At 41.6% G+C, this 21,632-nt stretch overlaps 1 protein-coding gene across 1 annotated transcript in view; it reads left to right on the top strand.

The window, feature by feature from the left end:
- Positions 1 to 21,632, top strand: part of SLC1A7 (solute carrier family 1 member 7) — a 47,204-nt gene that overhangs the window by 11,031 nt on the left and 14,541 nt on the right. Inside the window, exons 3-7 of the mRNA XM_032696681.1 lie at positions 3,077 to 3,292; positions 14,213 to 14,255; positions 15,032 to 15,251; positions 18,440 to 18,539; positions 19,624 to 19,857. Coding sequence (XP_032552572.1) covers positions 3,077 to 3,292; positions 14,213 to 14,255; positions 15,032 to 15,251; positions 18,440 to 18,539; positions 19,624 to 19,857 — 813 coding nt within the window. The remainder of the gene's footprint in view (positions 1 to 3,076; positions 3,293 to 14,212; positions 14,256 to 15,031; positions 15,252 to 18,439; positions 18,540 to 19,623; positions 19,858 to 21,632) is intronic.

Raw genomic sequence — 21,632 nt, 5'->3', positions numbered from 1 at the left:
AACATGAAATTCCAATTTTGGGGACTTTTTTTTTTCCTAGACTAATTAAATGAGTGAGATATACTGTAATTATTCAGAAAAGCTGCAGATTGTTTTTTATTGTCCTAATCCTGTTTTGTCCATTTGGCAATCATTAAAACATGTTATGGAAGCTACACATGAATCATATGTGTGGAAGCTACTTAGCTACACAGTAGGTCAAATGACTCTACTCTATGAATCAAATATCTGTCCTGTTATTTCAAGCCTGACCAGATTCTGAGGCTTGACAAGAATTAAAGGTAGGCTGGTTTTCATTCCAGTGTGTTTCACAAGAGTCTAGTTAGTGGAATCCATAGGAATATATTTTTTCTGTCTTAGAAGAAGCTTGGGAAATTTTTGGGAAGCTTTTATGTAGCAAACGGTGTCTGATGAAAATTAGACTTAAAGGGAAAACCTGAACAGGATACAGTGGTCTTGATTTAAACCATCTGGAAGCTTATTCCTCCTGACTTCCCTATCCCCTAGGAAAAAAGAAAAGTAATTTTTCTTGTCATTCTTTGGCTCCATTGTGTGAATGTTAGAGCTCAGGATCAACAGTGAGAAATTCCTGTGATGTAATTGTGTATCACTTGCCTCATACAATAACTGTGATAATCAATATGCTTCCTAATCTTTATGTCTGTTGCCCTGTTCCTTCGAACATCAAACATGTGAAGCCAAATGAAAAAGATTTAATGAGTGATTATTGTCTCATTCTGGTTACAGGCATTTCTTTCTGAAATGATTCTGAGCAGTTGCCTGAAATGACATGACCAGTGTTACTGTCCAGCCTTTGAAGAACTGGTTCCAGTGGTCCCTTCCTAAAACTGAGCATTGCAGGCCATGGAAAACCCAGGCCTTTGTCTGACCCCAGCCCTTTGTTCACACTTCTGTCACACCAGTTACCCCACTGCACCTCCATAGTTAATTACTTTTGAGGACTTTCTCATCACAGCATGGACTGAGCATGACTTTATCTGGTGACAGGATAATCTCATTACAGATGATGATCTTGTTAATGAATATCCCCAAGACAGAGCAATCTCATTATTAGCTCCCTCAGGATTTGTCACCTAAGAGCCAAGGTGTGATTAAATTTTAGCTGCACAGCATCTTCCCAAATCTTGTGGCTGAGGTAGCAACCCTAAAGGCACATGAACCACTGGGCATATTTAATTAAGATTTTTGTCCCTAAGTACATCTGGAAACACTTCTCAGGTGAGAAGTCAAGACAGGGTTCACCCCCCTGTTGTTCTACAGAACAAACACAATACAGTGGCAACAGGAACAGTGCGGCTTCACCACACTGGGAGTGGCTTCACCAAACTGGGAGTGGCTTCAGGGCAGCACCAAAAAGGGAAGTGAGCTGTCTGTCCCCTCAGCAGTACCCTCCCTCTCCAAGGGATCACTCTGCTTGGTGTCCTGTCTACAAGTCACAGATCTGCTGGTCAGCCAACACTCAGGCCTTTGTACCACCGGCATCACTGCCCTGAATAATGGATCTATAAAGAACACTGAAAATTATTACCATGAAAAACAGCCAGCTAGTTGAAAATCGACCTGATTTTAATCTTTATTTCTTTTTTTTTTTCCCCTGGGAAGGTTAGGGTGGAGGTGGAACAGTGCTAAAATCCAGTACAATATAGGTATCTAGTCTGGGCAGCAACGAATTGGCTCAATGGCCTGTGAAACCTCAGCCTGCAAGAACAGATCAGTCCTAGAAATCTAATAACAACACAGAGGCTTTTTAACAGGAAACTGATACATTATTTTGAGATAAATGTATTTCACTCAACTTTTTTATCAAAAAAAAAAATGTTTTACAATATTTACTCTTCTGTATGGACTGATCTAAGGGAAATTCCAAGGAACTAAGTAGCATTCCTACTACTGTATTTTTAGTATGTAGTCCTGTGTTTGTACACAGTGCTTTACAGACACACAGAAATGCACAATTTTTCTCAAATACAATGATAAATGAGAGCAAAACAACAAGGTTACAAGAGTGAGAGTTACTGAGATGCTCACTTTCTGAATGATCCATTTTCTGAATGATCCAAACTACAGTGCAGCCGTGCTCCTACAGTGTTAACAAAACCCATGCTGGATGAGAGATTGGCAGTGCAGAAAAGCAATACATTCTCTTAATTAATCTAGTGGATAGCAGGAACCTGAACACTAAATCCACCCATTTGATTTCATTAAATCTACTATAAAGGTTAAGCTGCACTTTAGCATTGGCTCCAGACAACCTCCCTCAGCAGAGTGAGGTCAAGGAGATCTCATTCAAGGAGGTGCAGCTTAATAAATGTTTATGAGAAAAGGCCTGATAAATGGGTCTGTTTTGATGAGAAAACTGGACAGTGGGGCACACCAAATAGTAAATGCAGGATTTTACTTCACCTGAGATGCATGCTTTGGAGAGTTCACAGAGTATTGTTCTAAGTTAAATCTCAATTTAAAGCCCCCTGGTAAAGCAAAAATAAATTGTGCTTTGAATTGATTTAGAAAGAAAAAAAAAGTATTCTTTTAGGTAAAGAAAGAACTATGTGACAAAACTGCTCCTTGGTGTTTTTAATTTCGAAGTTGCGGTCCTACCTCACTCACAAAGGGGTGAGGAGGTTGATCAGATTTCCCTCAGACGTCCCTTCAAACCTGAATTATTGTATGATTCTATAAAATTATATGTAGAGTTTCATACCTAGGTTTTTCTGACTGACTGATGCCACTGCTCCTGTGAACTGAGCCATTACATATGTAGCTCATATAAAACTGTCCCTCGAATTTCAGGGAACAGCCAGCAGGATTTAATCCCCACCTGTGTGCAGCCTGAGCTTGCAACTTCCTTCAAGTAACCCGGAATTCACATGGCAACTGGGAAACACTCCTTTAGATGCAGAGGATACAGTTTAGTGTTCCTGGCAAGCTTCTAAAAGCACTGATGTGTAGGCAATCCTAAGAGAAGCAGGTAGACTGGAATAATTAGGAAATTAGGTTTTCAGCTGCATTAATGTGATGCACAAGATACAATTTGTGTTGTGTTCCCTTTCCACAGCTTGATGTCTGGGCTGGCAGCCCTGGATGCCAAGACTTCCAGTCGATTAGGGATCATAACCGTCACTTACTACCTGTGGACAACGTTTGTGGCTGTGATTGTGGGAATAATTATGGTGTCCATTATCCATCCTGGTGGAGCAGCACAGAAGGAGAGCACTGAGGAGGGCGGGAAGCCCATCATGAGCTCTGCAGATGCTCTGCTGGACTTAATCCGGTAACGACGTTCATTCTTTCCGCTTTCTGAACAGAATGTTTTGTACATAACTGCATGAGGATGGCCTGAGAATAAGATCTGAATTTAAGGATGAACATTCTGCTTAAATTTAGAAAACAGTAAATTTCAGAAGATGATTTTCAGGTTACCAGATGCTTATACTGGCTGTTTCTAGTAAAATTTAAATGAATGGCCACCAACTAACAACACTGGAGTAGGTCTTTTATACTCCACAGAATTCCATGTAGCCTGTGGACCTCCCCATCAAATCTATTATTAACATCAGAAGAGTGGTTAATTTAAATAAGGCCAGAAGGTTATAATAGACAAAACCTTAAATATAAGGGCTGAAATCCACATTTTTCAGAAAATAATTCTTAAAAGTGCTTTTACAACTGCTCGTAGCAACTCCCAGATAAAGGACGTGATTAGAAAGACCCTGTTGTGTATTACTTGTTTTGCTTTGTGGCTTTTTCTTATTTGTTTTACTTTGGCAAAAGGGATGGTTGTTCTTTTAGAGCAGCATGAGGGCACTGCTGGATTTTGGCAGAATATCCCTCTTTGTCCCAACATTCTAGGTGCTAGTGGGATTAATTTCCTGACTGAACACAGTATGTGCCTCAGATTTATTTTGCTCGTGCAGAAAGACCAAGTTTGCCTTTGTTTGGTAGTTCCTCAAGTCAGTGATCTCGTACTACAGTGGGCAAGGGCTTCTAGGCCAAGGGTGTGTCTGAACCACAAAGAATTCTCTTTGGAGCTCAACTTACTGAAATTAAAAATATTGCACAGTTTGTCTTTCAAAAGCCCAAATTCCTGACCCTGACAGTATGTCAGCACACAAATACTTTAATTAGATTTACTAGGACCTCAAATTAGAAGGAACTGTGAGAAAACGCTTATAACAATGGGGTTTTTTCTCCTCCAAGTTGCATTTAGCCAGGCCACCTTTATTTTATCAATGTCTAACTGTGAATGGGCCAAATGATTTTGACCATGAAGCAGCAGCTGAGAGCACCCTCTTTTGTAGCTTTCCAAAAAAACACCATTTTCATCTGCAATGGGAAGATGCCCCTTCATGGCATCTGTATCTCCCCAGTGTCTTTGCCATGATGGAAATGTGCAGTGGAATTCACATATGTCTGTCTGTGACATCATGTTAAGTCACATTATTCTGTTCCTGCTCCATACAGGACTGTAATTCCTGCACCAAGAGGAAGGCCCTGAGCAAGTTACTGGAGCTTTGAATCCCTTAGTATGACAGAGTAGCATAAGTAAAAGAGAATCTAAGAAAAATGTAACCTTAATGATTGTCTTCATAGTGGCAGTGTTTGGAGACCATTTCTGGTGTGCTGAGCTAAGTCCTTGGTCCTGCACAAGTAAAGGCACAGTGGGACATATGTTGCAATGTCACATCCAAACTGACCTTACAGCTCTGTCTGGGAAGGGTCTCCCTCACCACGGGTTCCCATCCCCTTTCTCACACCAGCCCAGCTGCCTTTTGAGAGTCAGAGTAAGCTTGTCATGGAGATGAGTCAGACAGAAAGTAATCTGGGTTTTTAAAATCTAAATTAAATTCTATAGTATTGTATTTGCATAAAACACCCAAATCTGTGACTGGAACCCAGGATCTGAGTTATAATCTCATGTCTCATGTCTGTCTGGCTCCTCCCTGTACATCAGGGGTGTGGTGGTGAGATCTGGGAACACTTTATTCCACTGAGCCTCACTGCAGGTAACACACCATGTCCTGATCTAAACATTTCCAATCATCATCTGTAATTTTACTTCCTACAACATTTACTTGAGCAAATGATAACAGCTTGCATACACATTTCAGGTATTCAAGTGTCCAACCAGGCATGTTCTTTTTAGCCTGCAAAACCTTGAATTCTTCCCTGGTTTGGGCAAGTGTCAACAGTGACAGGTCAACAAGCCACTGTCATCAGCAAAGGTTAAAAAGACAGAATAAAGCTCACTCTCCTTTTGCCGTGCTCAGCAGCTGTCACAGCTGCAATCCTTCCATCCCCAGTGCACAAACGGATGGTTTTTATTCCTCCACAACAGAAACAGCCACATTTACTAAATAAAAAAATAATAACAACATAAATGTGGGGAATGGGCTTTCAGCCTAGGCAAACACTAGGGGTGAAATTCTGGCTCTGCTGAAGTCAGTTGCAAAACTCTTAAATATCTCTGTGGAAGTCTGGATTAAATGTAGTGATGTATCTGCTGGTTTGAGCTGGAAAAGCTGATCCTTTAGCTCAATGGTAAATCACTTCCATTCACAGCTGGAGACCATCTCATTCGGCCCAGATTGGCTTATCTTCTCAATTCAGTAATTTCCTCTCGATTTATCAATTGCACATGTGCCCAGAAGTTTACACAGGACACATCTGCTATCCTGCAAATGAAGAATGCTAAGTGTAAAAGTGGAGAGATGATATATGTGACAGAATTGTGAGGTTTACTTCAAAAGCAGGAATCTTGGCACAGGGATATATTTATTCACCCTCATTGATTTCAGGTTTTAAGGCACTTTGAAACGATGAAATGCATTATTATTTCCTGTGGTATTATATACAACATTGTCAGGTCTGGAACTTTTGGCAGGAATGATGTTGCTAGAAATTGAATTTCTTGAATTTTTGAGTGAGGATTTTGCTTTTAGACATGGTTTTAATCAGAAATTAAAGAATCTACTAACTCAGCAATAAATACAACAACAACTACAACAAAAAACTAGTGCAGACCCTCATGGTTATCCTCAGCACCTGCAACACTAATCAAGAACCACATTATTATTATTATGCATTATTTTGCAGATGGTGCTTCCCCTGTATATTTGTCCATTATGTTAAAAAAACCACAAAGGAGACTGGGGACAAGACCTACGGATGTGACCCTGCCCTTACTGATTTCCTGCTTGATTCATCCTGGACACAGAGGCCACTGACTGCAGCACAAGTGTTCTCAACATTCAATTAGTATTGATACCTAAAATCTTTACCACTGCTTTGGCCTTAAATGTCTGAAGTCTTGCTCTAATTTGATCCACCTTTAACCCAAACACACGTTCTGCTGGCTGTGGAAGATGGTTCACCTTTGTACCTGTGCAGGAGGTGCTGCTCTGGGGATGCTTCTCTTTAGCTGCCACTTTGTTCCTACGCTGAGCCAGATGTCAAAAACTTCCCTAATTTTATTGAAGGCTCCAGGTGCGAGCACTGCAAGGCCTATGAAAGTATATTTTCGTCCATATTTAAAGCTATAAATCCTCAGGCTAAGGATCATCTTGTTCTCTTTAGGCACCTGGTGCTTTATGAATTTTTATGGATTTATTCTCCTGATGTGCAAAACTTCTGTGAGGTAGGCAAGGGCCATTTTCCTTTCCTAGCTAGAGAAAAAAAAATAAATATGGAAAACAAATTACCTCACTGAAGGTTGTTCAGAGAAATCTGTGGGGCCAGAGGAAATATTCCCAGCTCATTCAGGACCTAGTAGGGGTCTTGTTCTAGGATTGTGGCTTTTGGGGCACCTCAATAGCAATAGCAATGAATCAACACACATCTTTACTTTCTTTCTCATGTGTGAATTATTGACATTAACTTTGTACTATGTCCCCAAAAACAGAAGAGTGAAATATTAGTAGCCTCTTGTGAGTTAAGAAATTAAGAAAGGCAAGATACCTTTTTTTTTAAGTAATTCAAACTTTGAGTGTTTTATTGAATAGGACAAAAAGGGATATACTTACAGGAACAGCATTCAATTTAAAATATTAGGTTTGTCTAGTTCTGTAGCATATAGTCACCTAACTAGGAGAATAGAAAATGCCTATCATTTGGGGACAAACATTTGCAAAACTAGATCTATGAGTCAGGGCCACACTGTTTACATTAGCAGTTAATACTTCCATAACATCTGTTACCTTTGATTTAGAAGGGGAAGTCCTGCTGCAACTGAAATCAGGCCACCTGCATTTGTCACCAAGGGAAACAAAATTGGGCTTATGAGATAAAACAAGCAAGCAAACACCATAAACACTCATGTGAGGAAAGAGATCCCAGGAAAACTGGGGTTCCCAGCCCTGCTGTTTTATATAGGGCTGACTGCAAATCTGGGCACCAACAGGTGCAAGGTTAACACACATCTTTAGTTCTTCTCCAGTCTAACAGCATGACCTCACAAGCTTATTCAGTTCAAAAGCTCCAAATAGAACAATTCAGTGAATTCAGTCAGGATCAAATCCCACCTTAACCCATGACAAATTTGTACATTACTGAAATTCACTGCAAGGAGAAGTCAGAGCCTTTATCACTGAATATTCAGGATTGCATCCAATTTAATAGCAGGTACCCAGAAACTCAATCTGGCTTAACCAAGAGAGGTTTTATTTTTATACCATTAATAGTAAGAAGAGGATATAAACACTGTAGAGGATTTATGCTTTCATGGGAATCCTGACCACTCTTTAAAATCACTTCCTTTCCCTTTTTTCAAGCTAAGGGCTATATTCTATTTTATTGAAATTGTGTTTCTTGAAAACGGGGCAGGAGAAAACCAATATCTGCTGTAGTTTGGAAAAAGTCCAGGCTGTGCAGTACAAGAAATCACATTTTAAAATGTTTACAACTGAAGACTGCATTGTATGTACACACAATAAGATATTTAAAAGTGCATTAAATAATCTATACTTTTTGAAATAACTATGCTGTACATCAGTGTGTCTTTTGCCAAAAGCTACTGTGTGCTATGACAGAAATATTTATCTGTCCCTTATGGCAAACTACCATTTTTCACTCATTTCAGATTGCCAGTTTTCTCTTGTCTCCCCAGACCAGGCTGGTGCCAGCACTGCTCTGCACTGTGACCAGGTGTTCACTTCTGGTTAATTTTTTAAGAGTTCAATTTGCACAAGAGCCTGAACCTCAAGTAGTTACAAAATGACTCTGAAGCCTCTAAATGTGTAGTTCCTATTTGGCACAAAAGGAAACCAAGATGGAAAAAAGATCATTCCATGATAAAAACAATACTGGGAGATGGACTACGAAGCAGATTCTGCTTTCTGGTCAGGAGGTCTTTGTCCCAGAGGGAGAGTGCACAGGGCCAGGAGTTAAAACTCCATTAGGAAAGCTTCAGCCTTGAAGGGGAATAAATCATCCATCCTCCTGACAATTGGTCTGGACATCTTCCAGTGTAAACGTACACTTTTTATGAGATAACTTTGCCTTGCTGAAACCACGGTGGAAATGCGTGGGCCTGTCATGTTACCTTTGATGTGACTCAGCCTTTTCAACATTCCTGAAGATGTGAGGTATTTGTGCTTCCAGTCCAAAGAATGATTTTCTTAGAAAGCCATAGCCCTGCTGGGGCTGTGTCAGGACCTTTTCTTTTAGAAGAAGCAGGGTAAGGAGGTTCACCCTCTCTTACTGTACTAAAATGCCATGCAGCCCTCAGGACAGATAAAAATTTCATGTGCTTGGCAAATTATTCCACAATTTGAGTTCTGCTCTGATCTTCAAAAAAGATGAGCAAGACAAAATGGCTTAGACCTGATTAGTGATTTTTTTTATGATTATCACCATAATGAGGATTTAAATGCCTCATTGACTCTGCAAAAGCCTTCTTTGGTTCTTTTAGCAGGAGGTAGTGTGATTGATACTGTGAAATGAGATGAGGCACTGGAAGTGACTTCTGATGTGCATGACGCTTTCTCCCATGGCCCTGTGACAGTCATTTGTTCAGTCCTGCTGGATTAAATGCTGCCCTCTCTTTCAGGAGTGCAAACCCTGCTAGAGCCCCCTGACAGCAGCAGGAAGGTATTTCAGGTGTATATCTGTATGACTAAGGAGAGGATTTGGGGCTCCTGTGTAACACTAGTCAGGGTTCTACCCAGCTGATTATGAAATCATGTAGAGGACATCAAAAGTAAATGAATTTTTGAGATGAGAATAATGCCACTGAGGAGGACCTCAGCCTATAGTAAATAGGAACCACAGTGCTGTTCATTCGTGGAAAAACCTCGAAACTTTACAGTTGTCATGTGAAGCTCTTCAGACTCCATTTTTACTCTCTCTGTACCCTTGCTGTACAGAGTGATGGAGTAAGGTCTCAAAAGCTTAGATATTAGGATACTGTCAAATTCTCAACCTTAAAACAATGTTCCTGCAAGCTCAGCTACGCTCGTTCAAACTTGAGAGCAGTGTCCAAAGCTGCTTTATGCCCAGTGCAAATATAGGCCAATAAATATTATGAGGACACGTATGTAGCAAAGACCCAGTCTGGTGGCTTTAATTCCACAGCGTGGGAGACTGCAGCCAGACTGTCTGGTGTGCCAGGGATTAGGTGCTGATAACATCAGAGTCTGAGAGCAAAACCAGATTGCTCTGCAGAGCACAGAGTATGCCAGAGGGAAGGGGTGTTCTGAGGCAAGGAAACAACATCTGCCGTACCTGGGGCTGCTCTTAGAGCCACTGGCCTAATTTCTCACTGAAAAGATCTGCTAAAGCTGAATGCTCTGAGTTAACAGATGTTGTAGTCAGGACTCAATGAATGTTTCAGATACTCAGTAGTATTACTGCAACCAGAATTTGGTCTGTTATTTCTAACAGAAGTTATCCAGGAGATGTCAAACAGACACCACTGTAGTACCAGTAGCTGCAGGCTAATGTTCTGTGGACAATTCAGCCAACAGTGTCCCAGGAACACAGGTTAACAGTGCTGGTGTTTCTATCTCTACTGTAGTTCTCAGAGCCAGCCACCTTGTGAAGAGAGCAAGAGGGCTCCCAGGTCCTGGGGGCAGTGCCAAGGCATGGCCTGAGCTGAGAAGTGACTTCCTGGCACCATTCAGCTTCCTAAAGCAGCTGAAATTTAGAGGAGTAAAAATGGTCGATTGTGTTAATTCATAGGTTAGTTGTGGGAGACAATGGGAAAGGAAAGAGGACCTTCTGGTTTTGGCAGTGGAAGGTACTAGGTAGTCCTGTGTCTAATGGGAAGCTGCACCCTCAGACCTGCTGCTCAGACCAGGTGCTGTCTGTACTTGATCCAAGTCTTTAGGATTTTCTCAAAATCCATGGCTCCAAATTGCAGAATGCGCATTGCCATAGCGGTTCCATATTCCATACACATACACATTTCTGACTGGATACATCTCCATCTGAATCCTCTTATCCCATACAGAACTAGGGAAGGCCTCCAAGATTTGCTGGTGGAAGGACGAGGCTGTGCACGCTGGCAGGCTGTGCTCAAAGACAGTGATTAGTAGGTCACTGAGCTCGTGTGCTGCTGCCACGGCAGATGCAGGGCAGGCACCCACCCTGTGCCAGCTGGGGCTCAGCAGCTCAGGTCTGGAGAAGGTTCACTGACCTGATACTGAAGTTTCATGCACATTCACCCTTCAGCCTGTGTTGAACACTTCTGCTCTGTCTGGCAGAGCTCCTGAAGCAGAAGATGCTCTGGGAAATATTATTCCTCAGGGCAGGCACTATTTAGCTGTTAATTTTTTATATAACCAGAGAGCTTATGTCTCAGTTTCTGTTTTACAACCATATCCTTGTCTCAGACCTAAATTTATCTATGTTTTAAATCATCCTCACTCACTGTTATGCACTAGATTTAATTCCCTACTATTATGTGAAATTACTTCTGCTAGGAATGCTGAATTGTGCCACTGAGGTTAGAGACAATGTTGCCTGTACTAGAGAAATGAATCCCAGATCACTCTAAGTATCCTGCACTATTATTTTGTGTTCTGTGTAAGCAATCTGAAAATAATGCTGGAACTTCAGAAGTGTTTTATCTGCTTGGCTTTCCTAATTGAATAAACACAACAGCATTTATAGGTGGTGATAGCAGTGATTAGCTCAGCTTGAATTATTGCTTTGTAAGTGCTGGCAATGTCTTTAATTCAGTGCAGGTCAGTGATAAACACAGGGCCTGTTCTGAGTAGAGACATGGCCTCACTTCATGATCCTGGTACCAGATCCATGTGGGTAGATCTTTACCTTATCCAGAGTAGCAGCAAAACTGCCAATCTTGGCTCAAATGGGCCAAATCATCCCCCAGCTCTAGGTGACAGTTTGATACTTTCTTCTCATTATCGTAGTTCATTAAAGTTCTCATCTACCAATTGCTCTCTTAAATGTTTTTAATTAACAAAACTTAATTTTGGCTAATACTAGATTTTCTCAATCCAAGTAAACCAGCTTAAAATAAAAAATAAGCCGAGGCCCTGGCAAAAACATTCAGGTCAGCCTTTCACTGGATAAATTGTGTAATTTTGGTAAGGCTGGAATCAAAGACTGGATCACAGTGCATAATATATTAAAAAATATTGGGAGAATTCCAGTATCTAGTATTAAGTGGGTAGTTGTAATTCCTGCAGGATAAAGAATGATAAAGAAACAAAATGCTTTAATCCTCTACAAATTTGTCTAACATTTAATCTAGCTACTAACCATATGATATTTCCTTTCTCGAGCAGTCTTAATGGTTCTTAATTCTACTAATTAGGACTGTGAGGGAGAAAGTGGAAATCATCAGCAATTAAATTCATGTTTCTGTGTAAAGCCAGGGCTCCTACGTGAGGTGCATGTTCAGAGTTGTGCAGGCCTCCTCAGGGTGGATCTGTTCTTTCAGAATATTTCACATTCACAAGCAGCTCAGGGCACAGCCACCACACTGTGCACTCCTGTAGCACCTTTCCGCCCATCATCTCAAATCACAAAACAAAGATGATTTAATATTAATGAAGCCTTTAACAGTCTGGAAGCAGAATTCCCTTATGCAGCATAATAAAGCAGTAAGCATCTTTTCTCTCCAGTGCTTCCCCTGCCTACAAAACATCCCCTCCATCCTCCCCGGTCCAGCTCCATCCAGCTGTTTTTCACTCAGCCCCCTGTGTCAGCCAAGCCCCCAGGGCTCAGGCAGAAGGTTCTGCCCTGATAGGAAAGTGAAGCACAGCTGATTGTTGTCTGTGTCCTGCTTTGGCTGCAGATACAACATCTGAACCAGAGAATCACCAGCTTTGGGGAGGGTTTGCAGAGCCAACCTCACGCTTTGTGCTGTTGTTTCCAGGGTGGAAGCTGTGAATATTATCCCCCAGGAATGCCAGGTCTGCCTGCCAGGGGCTGCTAATCTGACCTGCCTCACCTGCCTCAGGTGAGGAAAGGTCAGGACAGTTAAAGAATATTTACTAAAGTGCTGCTCATCAACCTCATCTCTTGCTTGTCAGTAACTCATCTGTGTAACACCAGTTCACCCGAAGCACCGGCCTTACCAAAATGACACATGATGCCTTTTTGTGGCTCATCTGCTCTCACACAGCAGGCCAACAAAACCACCTCGTTTCAGTCTTCTGTTTCAATCATTAGACAGTACTACTACTCTTCAATTAAAATTCTTCTCCCTCTAATTTAACATAAAAAGGATAATTAATTATCTCTTTGTAGCAATTGCTCTCAGTGCCTGATGCTACTGATGCAGCATCTACCTCATACTTTTAAGTGTGACCATAATGTCATATGATGATCACTTAAAATAGCAAAAAAATTTGTTTTTTCTAAGCCAGGGTTGCACAGTGACTCCATTAGCACAAAGTATGTGCTGCTGCTGGAAAGAGGAAAGCAGCTCTGGGAAATGTCTCCATCCAGCCTGCATTTAGCTGGATATGTACATAGCAACTCTCTTTGGAATAAGAATAGGCTTTTCACATATATTTAAGTATTACCCTGTTTTGAGGCTTAAGCAGGACTTTGAATTAAAAGTAATTTTGTTGGAGAATTCGGGAGTTTCTCCTGTCATATATATATGAAAGCAGATAATAGCACTGTCTTCTGCCCTCAGGCTCAGAAGCTTAGAGCTGGATATAAATCAGTCCTGAAAATGATCCTATTAGAATCATTACACAAATCTTGATTCCCAAATGCTGTATGGAAATATATGACTTCTTACATTTTTTGCCCAATTATATTTTGATTCCCCTTTGAAGCCTGTAGAGGGTGTGCTCTCCATTTCAAATTAGGATCAAATGTCTTTCTGCAAAGTAGTAATCTGGATCACACTGAAGTTATAAACTAGCTCCAGATATTATTGGCTGAAATGTTACCGACTAAGACACAGTCAGAAAAGGTCACAAAAAGAGTCCCTTTTGGAATTAAAAGTCCATCAGTCTCACTGCACATCTCACAGCATTTGCTCATTGTCTTCCTCTGTAGCTCAGCAAAAATGAGCTGTTGGCCTCATTCAGGCTCTTGTTCTGAAGCCTCAGAACCATATTAAAGTAAAATGTAGCAGAGAGAGAGAGACTGTGCAGCTCTAATCTCAACTCTTTCAATAAGGAATGAGATCCTCTTTTTGAAAAGCAAACTGTTCTTGACCAAACCACTGCAAAATTTACACCACTTACAATTCCAGTGATGAAAATGTATCAGGGGTACTACAGTTTATGAATTAACTCACTGGAGTGCTCAGAAGTCCTAAAGTAGATTATAGCACCCAGGGGTCTCAGGAATACATCCCTGCACACTGACTGTGTCTTGAACGGCTCATTATCTAACTAGGGAAGACAAACTATGGAATAAAGAAATATTCCATGCCCCAGTTAGTAGATGGGGGAGGGAATGATAGCGATTATGTTGCCCCAGTTACAAAGTGGAGATTATGGCAGAGTCAGAAACTGAAGTTGGAGCTCCTGGGTCTCTGTGCAGAAGCAAGTCCCAAAACTTCAGTTCTGAGGAACTGCCTCTGTTGAGCCTTGCTCAGTCAGGCACAGCTGGATGGCACTCTGAGGGGAAGAGAGGGACAGGGCTCTCCACCCTGGCTCTCTGGGAGGGTAAAGAACTGATTTATTGTGGGACACCCAAGACACAGGAAACAGAAGTTGGTTTCAGTTCTATAGAAATTATTCTTCTATTTGTTCATTTTTAGGAACATGTTTCCAGCCAATCTTGTTGAGGCCACATTCAAGCAGGTAAGTAGTTATATTCCTTTTCCTGATGAAAGATGAGCCATCATCATATGGAACATGTATCTTTGTGAACACGATCCAGATACAGACATGGCACATTGCTTCAGATACTGTTAGCACTCTCAGCAGTTAATGAGTCCCTTTCCACAGCCTCAGCAGCCATGGTGTCCCAAGGCAAAACAAAGAAGCATCAAACTGTCCCTAGTGTGACCAGAGAGGCGACATGCACGTCTGTGTCATCTCCACCTCCACCTGAGGAGAGCTGGAGTCTCTTTAAGAGCTCCCAGTAACACCACACAAAGGAAGAACGGGATACCATGTTCAATTAAAGCAACAAAATAATGTGTTTGTGAATAATCTAATTACTCATTGGAATTTGGCCAGAAAACATCATCTAGAAGTTCTGAGTGAGCAAGAGGCATGGCTGTAGTTATTTCACTGGAGGGAATATTTCATGGGAATCTTACCTCTGGGGAGACAGAGAGGAGGGCACTCTAGGGAGTCAATCCCTATTCTGTCTTATAGGAAAGTAGCTCTGTCAGGAGACAATGTGTTTGCTGCACAGAGGTCTGATTAGAGGAAACTCTGATTTTGTTATGCTTTTCCAAAACATTCAACTACTTTTACAGATTTTAGCAGCACAGAGACAGGAGCTGTCATTCTTTTCATGCTTGTCCCTTTAACATGCAGCCTTGTTGAAACAGAGCACTTAGGAGATCTCACTAAACTATTAATTCCTGCTGGGATATTAGAGCAAAAACGCCTTTGTTTTGTTTCAGTATCGCACCAGGAGTATTCCCATCGTTAAATCCAACAAAGCCTCATCTGAAAGCACCACTCGTCGCATTATAATATATGGAGTCCAGGATGAGAATGGATCCAACATCCAGAACTTTGCCTTGGATATCACTCCCCCTCCTGAAGTGATTTACAAATCAGAGCCAGGCACGAGTGACGGCATGAATGTGCTGGGGATTGTGATATTCTCTGCCACCATGGGTAGGTTTCAGATATGTTTGGTTTGTAAGAATCCAAGTATCCATTTAAGAGAAAAGCAGTGGGGTTGGGTTGCTTGGTTTATTGATTCAGCTTTTTAACTGTTTCTATATAAACTTTGTGAGGGAGAAGGGCAAGACTGTTACAGAGCTGTTTCCCCAACCTTTCAAAGATAAATTTTCAAAATCCATGCAGTTCTGTGCATACACTTGCATTCTTTTTGGTTTATTTTTTTCTCCATTTTTTTGAGCTTTTATTTATGAACCATTTTTTGCTGACTGTAAGAAGCACTAATACAGGAGGCAGGACTACACCAGGTCAGAGCCACGGCCCCTTTGCCAGCATTCTGGTCCACTCTCTGGACAATAGGAAAATCCCAGAGTTTCAAGAAATTCTGCACTAAACAAGTCCACAGCAGACCTTCTTTCCAAAGCCTGAGAATTTCATACACTTCTAATGCCCAGAGTGTTGTTTTACAAGAATAAAGAACTTCCCACACTGCTGTTGGTTAGGGGGGCAGCAGGCTGAGACACCCCTGGCTCCCCTCTCCTGGCTGGATATTTTATGAGTTTTAAATCTGTGGATCTTCTTTTTTTTTTTTTTTTTTATTAAAACTTCATTTTATTTTTGCTCTCCTGCAATGTTGAGGGTTATATACCATCTAGTAGCTTGTCACAGTGGACTGTAAGAGCTTCTGTGTGGCTTATTTATTCAGTTCAACTTTCTGGAGGAACTCACTGGTGCCATATGTGTTATATTATGTTTGTGGATTTGGAAGAAGAAATTTAAACAAACATGTCCTAGTTAATCATAAAGTTCTGATGATTTTTATAAGAAAATGCTGATCAGATTTTCCTTACATAAATTTATTCTTGGAAGTTAATCTGGTCAGCAGAGGTAGTTCCATAAAACATCTTTGCCTGGATTTATTTTATTATGGTTCAGACCAGCACAAGGGGTCAAGATTCAAGCCTCGAATTAGCGGATTTGTCTCTGTTTTTATAGTTTCTCCAGTGGGTGGTATTCCATACACAACCCTGCTGGAAACTGGCTGTCTCCCAGTTTGTAGTATTTTTTAGTGAATTTCCAAAGTGCAATGGCACCACAAACACTATTCCAGCCCAAATGTGTTGGATATGAATGAATTAATTACATGTACTTATTAGGATCAAGGGCAATTTTATACTTCTGAGCACAGAAGATCATTCATTGTCTTCCCAGAACCAAATGTGTGACTTTTACCATGTCCCCCAGTCTTGCTGGCCTGGGGCACCAGAGATGGAAGCTGAGATCTGGTTTCTTCCTGGTTGATGTACAAAAACTATAGTACCACTTGTGTCACCTACATCATGGTCCTGCTGGGTCACCTGGGACTGTGACAGCCACCAACAAACCTGAGACACCAAACTCTCAAACCCTGGGACTCTTCCAGTCTGTCATCTTGAACAAAGGATGCAGCCAAGCATTTATCACTGTCCTCAGCTTTCTGGACCCCTCCCCAAAATGGAAGCAATAAGACAGAAGACATGTGGCTTCAATCTCTATGAAAGAAGAGCATCCTTCCAAAGCTTTTATTTATTGCAAAAAAATTATACAGGCCTTGGTGTTTTGCAGAAGTTTTGCCCATTTTGGCTGAGTCTTATTTGCACAAAGGGTTTTTTATACCAAAAAAATCAGCACTAAGCTGGGTCTGAGTTCTTATTACAGCTTCCTTAAGGTCCTTGAACAGCATAAAGAGACAAGAATTTAGACTTGAGCTAACTGTCTTTTCCTGAAGCAGGAGGTGAATTGCTTAGTAATCTCAGTCCAGGAGTAAATCTTGTGTGTGAATGACTGGACTTCTTTGCTGGGCATGCATTAAAATGGGCAATATTTGACAGGCAGAGTGTAAAGCCCTGCTGCTGACTCAGCTGTGATTAGCTACACTACCTCTCCTCACACAGTGTGCAGGGATTGCTGTCAGAGATGATGACAGTAGCTAAGCACTGAGACATCTGATCTTTTTTTTCTTGGTGGAACACATATTATTGATTCATGACAAGGAAAATGTCTGCACTGAAAAGTACGCTGAGACATCAGTGATGCAGACAGGAGGCCTCAGTCCTTCCCACTTCTCTGTCCCCCCATACCCACATGCCTAGGTAGGATAGTGTTTTAAAGAGCAAATCACAGTCATTCCTGTCAAATTAAAAAGAAGACATTTCTTTTTTCTTTTTTTGGCATTATAGAGATTTAGAAGATAAGACTCTTGTAAAACTGCCACCAACTAGAAGAGCTGAATTATATTTAATGTCCTATTACAATATGAGCAACATGCTTAAAGAAAGAGTGTTGTTTCCTGACCTAAACTTTACAGCTTAGATGAATATTAACAGGTTTACAAACATCTTGAATGCACTGCTATTGTGAAATCCCTGGATAAGCCAGCTGACAGCCTCCCTCCCTGCCCCAGCAGGGAATTGCCCTGGAAGTGAGACGTGGCTCCCAAGTGCAGCTGTGGGCTCCACGGGCCAGAGCCCAGGCTCCTGCTCAAAGCAGGGACACGGCACATCCAGAGCAAGTGGCAGCAACACCCCCCTCCCAGCCCCTGTGTCCCTTCAAAGGCTGCCTCGCCGGGTGCAGCTCGGTTCTGAAGTGCTTCCTTGAGCAATTAACTCCATCACTTATAATCCTTTCAGGGAGGGATGGCAGATAATTAACTGTAGGAAAATGTCATCTATTTATATGCATTAATGGAAACTAGCACTGTCTGGAGAATACATGGTTAGATGACACATCCCAGAGCTATATTCATTTCCTTTTTGGGCACTGGGCACACATAAAGGAGTTTTACTTGCTTTCTTCTTTACTGGTTAGTCTTTATAGCAACTTGGCTTTTCTTCCCATAAATTTGCATTTCCTTACCTCCCCTAAATTTGCAAAGCCTGACTGATTATGAGGGTTGGTTGTAATTATGTAGACAGACAACTACTAAAAATAAGATGGAGACTTCATTATTAACTCCATTACCAGAGCAAACCTCAAAGCCTGGCTTTGCCTCCCAGGTGTCCCATGGGTGCTGTCAGGTTCTACACAGCACACAGGGGTGAGGCAGAGACAGATCCTTCCCTAGAAAACGTTTTTCAGAGGGAAACACTGGGGCTTTGTGTGAAGGCACCTGAAAAACTGAACCTTGATGCCTTTGACTGCAGGTATAATGTTGGGGAGAATGGGGAACAGTGGAGTTCCTTTGGTCAGCTTTTGCCAGTGTTTGAACGAATCTGTCATGAAGATTGTGGCAGTTGCTGTTTGGTAAGTAACTGTTTTTGTAAGAAAATCAGAATTTTTTTTTTAAGAGTAAGAAAATGTCAACAGAAGAGAATGTACAGAAATTTCACAAACTTATTTCCAGGGAAATAAATGAGTGTGAATGATCCTTAGTTTTGCAGGGCCTCAGCATCTGAAGATGCACACACATCCTGTGCCTGGCTTGTACTGTCATTTTGACAGAGGCACCCTCTGTGTTACTCCCAAACAATGAAATATGGCATGGCTGGGTGGGGGGGTGCTGTATGCCCTAAGGGCACTGCCAATCCTTGGGCATGCCAAGAGGGATTATAGTACACCCAGCTCACATAAGGGAGAAGCATGAGGGGATGCTCCAGCTGGTACTTCCATCCCTTACAGCACTGCTGTAGACCCAGCCAGACCTGCCAACCCACCTGTCCCAAAGATCAGAGGAACAGCAGGTGACTGCCAGCAACACAAACTATCAGCTCAGCACCTTCCCCACCCTTCAGAAGGTCCCCCAGTGTGGCCTAACCTGACATGGGGGGGGGAACCACTGCCAGCACTCAGCCTTTGTTTCCAGCTACCTTTTAATCTCGAGCTCTTTTGGCACCCATGGCTCTGTATGTAGCTGTGCACAGAAACATAAGTTTTCATAGAGCATCTGTCCAGAGGGGGTTCAGAAACTATTCTTCTGCCTATTTATCTGCCCTAAATCAAACTCCCAGGCAGTCCAAGAGCATTTCTAATGTATGTTGGTGTTTCTCCTCTGTCTTCCAAAGGCAACATAAACATTTACTTAACAGCTTCCAATAACCATGAACGGTTTTTATGAGCAGAGCTTAGGATTCATCCCCCTCCTTCCCAGTAGCTTACGTGCCTTAAGCTAAGAAGTTAGAGCTGCCTTCTGAACCAAAACATTTCCAGGTGGTTCCTGACCAGCACCACAGCCTCAGCTGTGCTTTGGTCATGCTCCTCATGTGTGAAAGAGGGGCTTAGTCTGACAAAACAACAGAACCCAGACAGCTCTGCTCCAGGAGGGATTTCCCAGCTCATACTGTTTGACAAGAGGGAACTGCCTCCTAATAATGACTTTCTTTTTGCTCAGGTATTTTCCCTTTGGAATTGTGTTCCTAATCGCTGGCAAAATCCTAGAAATGGATGACCCCTCAGCCATTGGGAAGAAGCTGGGTTTCTATGCCATCACAGTGGTGTGTGGCCTGGTGGTGCACGGGCTCTTTATTCTGCCAATGATGTACTTCTTCATCACCAAGAAGAATCCCATTGTCTTCATCAGAGGGATTCTTCAAGCCTTGCTCATTGCTCTGGCCACATCCTCCAGGTACTACAGAGTTTCTAGACAGATGAAATGAAATATTTGCTATTGGGAACAGCATCCCTGTAGTGGAGCAGATACACCTGTATCTGAGCAATGATTCACTGCTATAATTTTTAAAGGCGTGTCTCTCAACATCTGGAAGTTCTGTGGGAGCCATTTGACAATAATGTTTGTCGCAGTTTTCCTTTGGTTTAAAAAATATTGGACAAAAATGTGTTTTCTTAGAGGACTTAAAAGGAAATAAGATTTTTTCCATTAAAAAAAAATATTGTGCTTCTACAAAGTTAATATATATGAGGGACACACAGTTTGTCCAGACTGCATTTTTGGTATTAGCTGGGAATCTCCTCTTTCAGTCATGTGGAAACATTTTACCCTTTCTACTCATCTTTGTCTTTGTTTCTTGGTACATTAAGAAAAGACTGTGGTTGCAAGCTATTGTCCAGCACTGGAAAAGTATTCAGCTGTTCTGCTCAAGGAATAGTATTTTTTGCATCCCTTTTAGGGGGGATGTACAATGAGTTTTAACTGTAGCTGAACGAAGGTACAATGAAAATGGGAAACAGCTTTTGAAAAATGACTCCCAACAGGGATTAACTGGTGCATGAGATGTGGTTGAAAGGGCTGGAATTGCCTTGCATGGAGTGGAGACAGGAATAACAAAATAGCATTTCTGTGTAGCTGATAGGACAACACGGTTTCAGGGCATCTGTGCCAGGAGGGAGGTATAAGATTAAAAGAAAGAAGAGGAAGGAGTTATTATTTCACTACAGAAGGTATTTGCTTTCCAATGTGTTACATTTTACAAGGTGTTTGCATATATAACAGCTTGCTCCAAAATGACCTATAAAGAGCAACATACTGTGAAATACAAAATCGAGAAAAATTACATGCTGGGTGATGTTTAAACTCCAATTAGGCCTAAATAATTAAAGGAAGCTTTTTTATTAGAACATAAAAAGTTTGCAGCTTGGGATATTGTCACATCCCCAGATTCAAGTAGGATGCTAATTTTGCACTCCAAGATGTTAGTGTTGGAAAAGGCTCATCAGGCTCACATTTGACACACTTGACTATCTGCCCTGCTCCTCTAGGAATTCTGTTTCTGAAGAACTCTATTGCTGACAACTCAGCTTTTTTAAGCTGTGTTATTCCATTCACTCTCTCTCTTCTCTCTCTTTTTTTTTTTTTTTTTTTTGGTCTAGAAAGAGATAACCTGAATATTTCTCATTTTAGGAAAAAAAAGAGGAAATTTTTGTTCTTGTTTTATCTTTAGCATCCATAGAAGAATTTGTCCTTTCCTTCTCCTTTTCTGTTAAAAAGCAACAAAAATATCCAACTTTTTCATGAGTATGGGTACCTTTAACAAGGAGGGTTTAATAAGACTTATAAAATGTGAGCAAGCTCTTTTCACAGACCTGCACATCACAGGGACTGTCACTGCACAGTTTAACTTGCAGGCAACTTCCAACCATGTAGGATGCCTGTGGTTCATCTTGGAACTCAGCTCCTCCTTGGGAGAGCTGGACTCCTAGGAAGGAGCCCCAAAAGCCATCATGGGAAGGAGAGGCAGACAGGCTGATCAGGCACAGCTATAAAGCCAAAATCTCAACCTACAGAAGTGATGAGAGAGAGGTGTCTGTCTCTGCTGAGCCCCCTCAAGATAAACCAATACTTACTTGAAGGTTTTTTCAGCCCCATTTCCTTATCCCAAGCTGACATGAGAGTGTCCACTGACAGCAGGGAACACATGGGGAGTCCAGATTTCTCATAAACCT

Source organism: Chiroxiphia lanceolata, chromosome 9 (assembly GCF_009829145.1).
Source record: "Chiroxiphia lanceolata isolate bChiLan1 chromosome 9, bChiLan1.pri, whole genome shotgun sequence".
Classification (NCBI taxonomy): Eukaryota; Metazoa; Chordata; class Aves; order Passeriformes; family Pipridae; genus Chiroxiphia; species Chiroxiphia lanceolata.
This window is presented reverse-complemented; position numbering and strand designations above follow the sequence as displayed.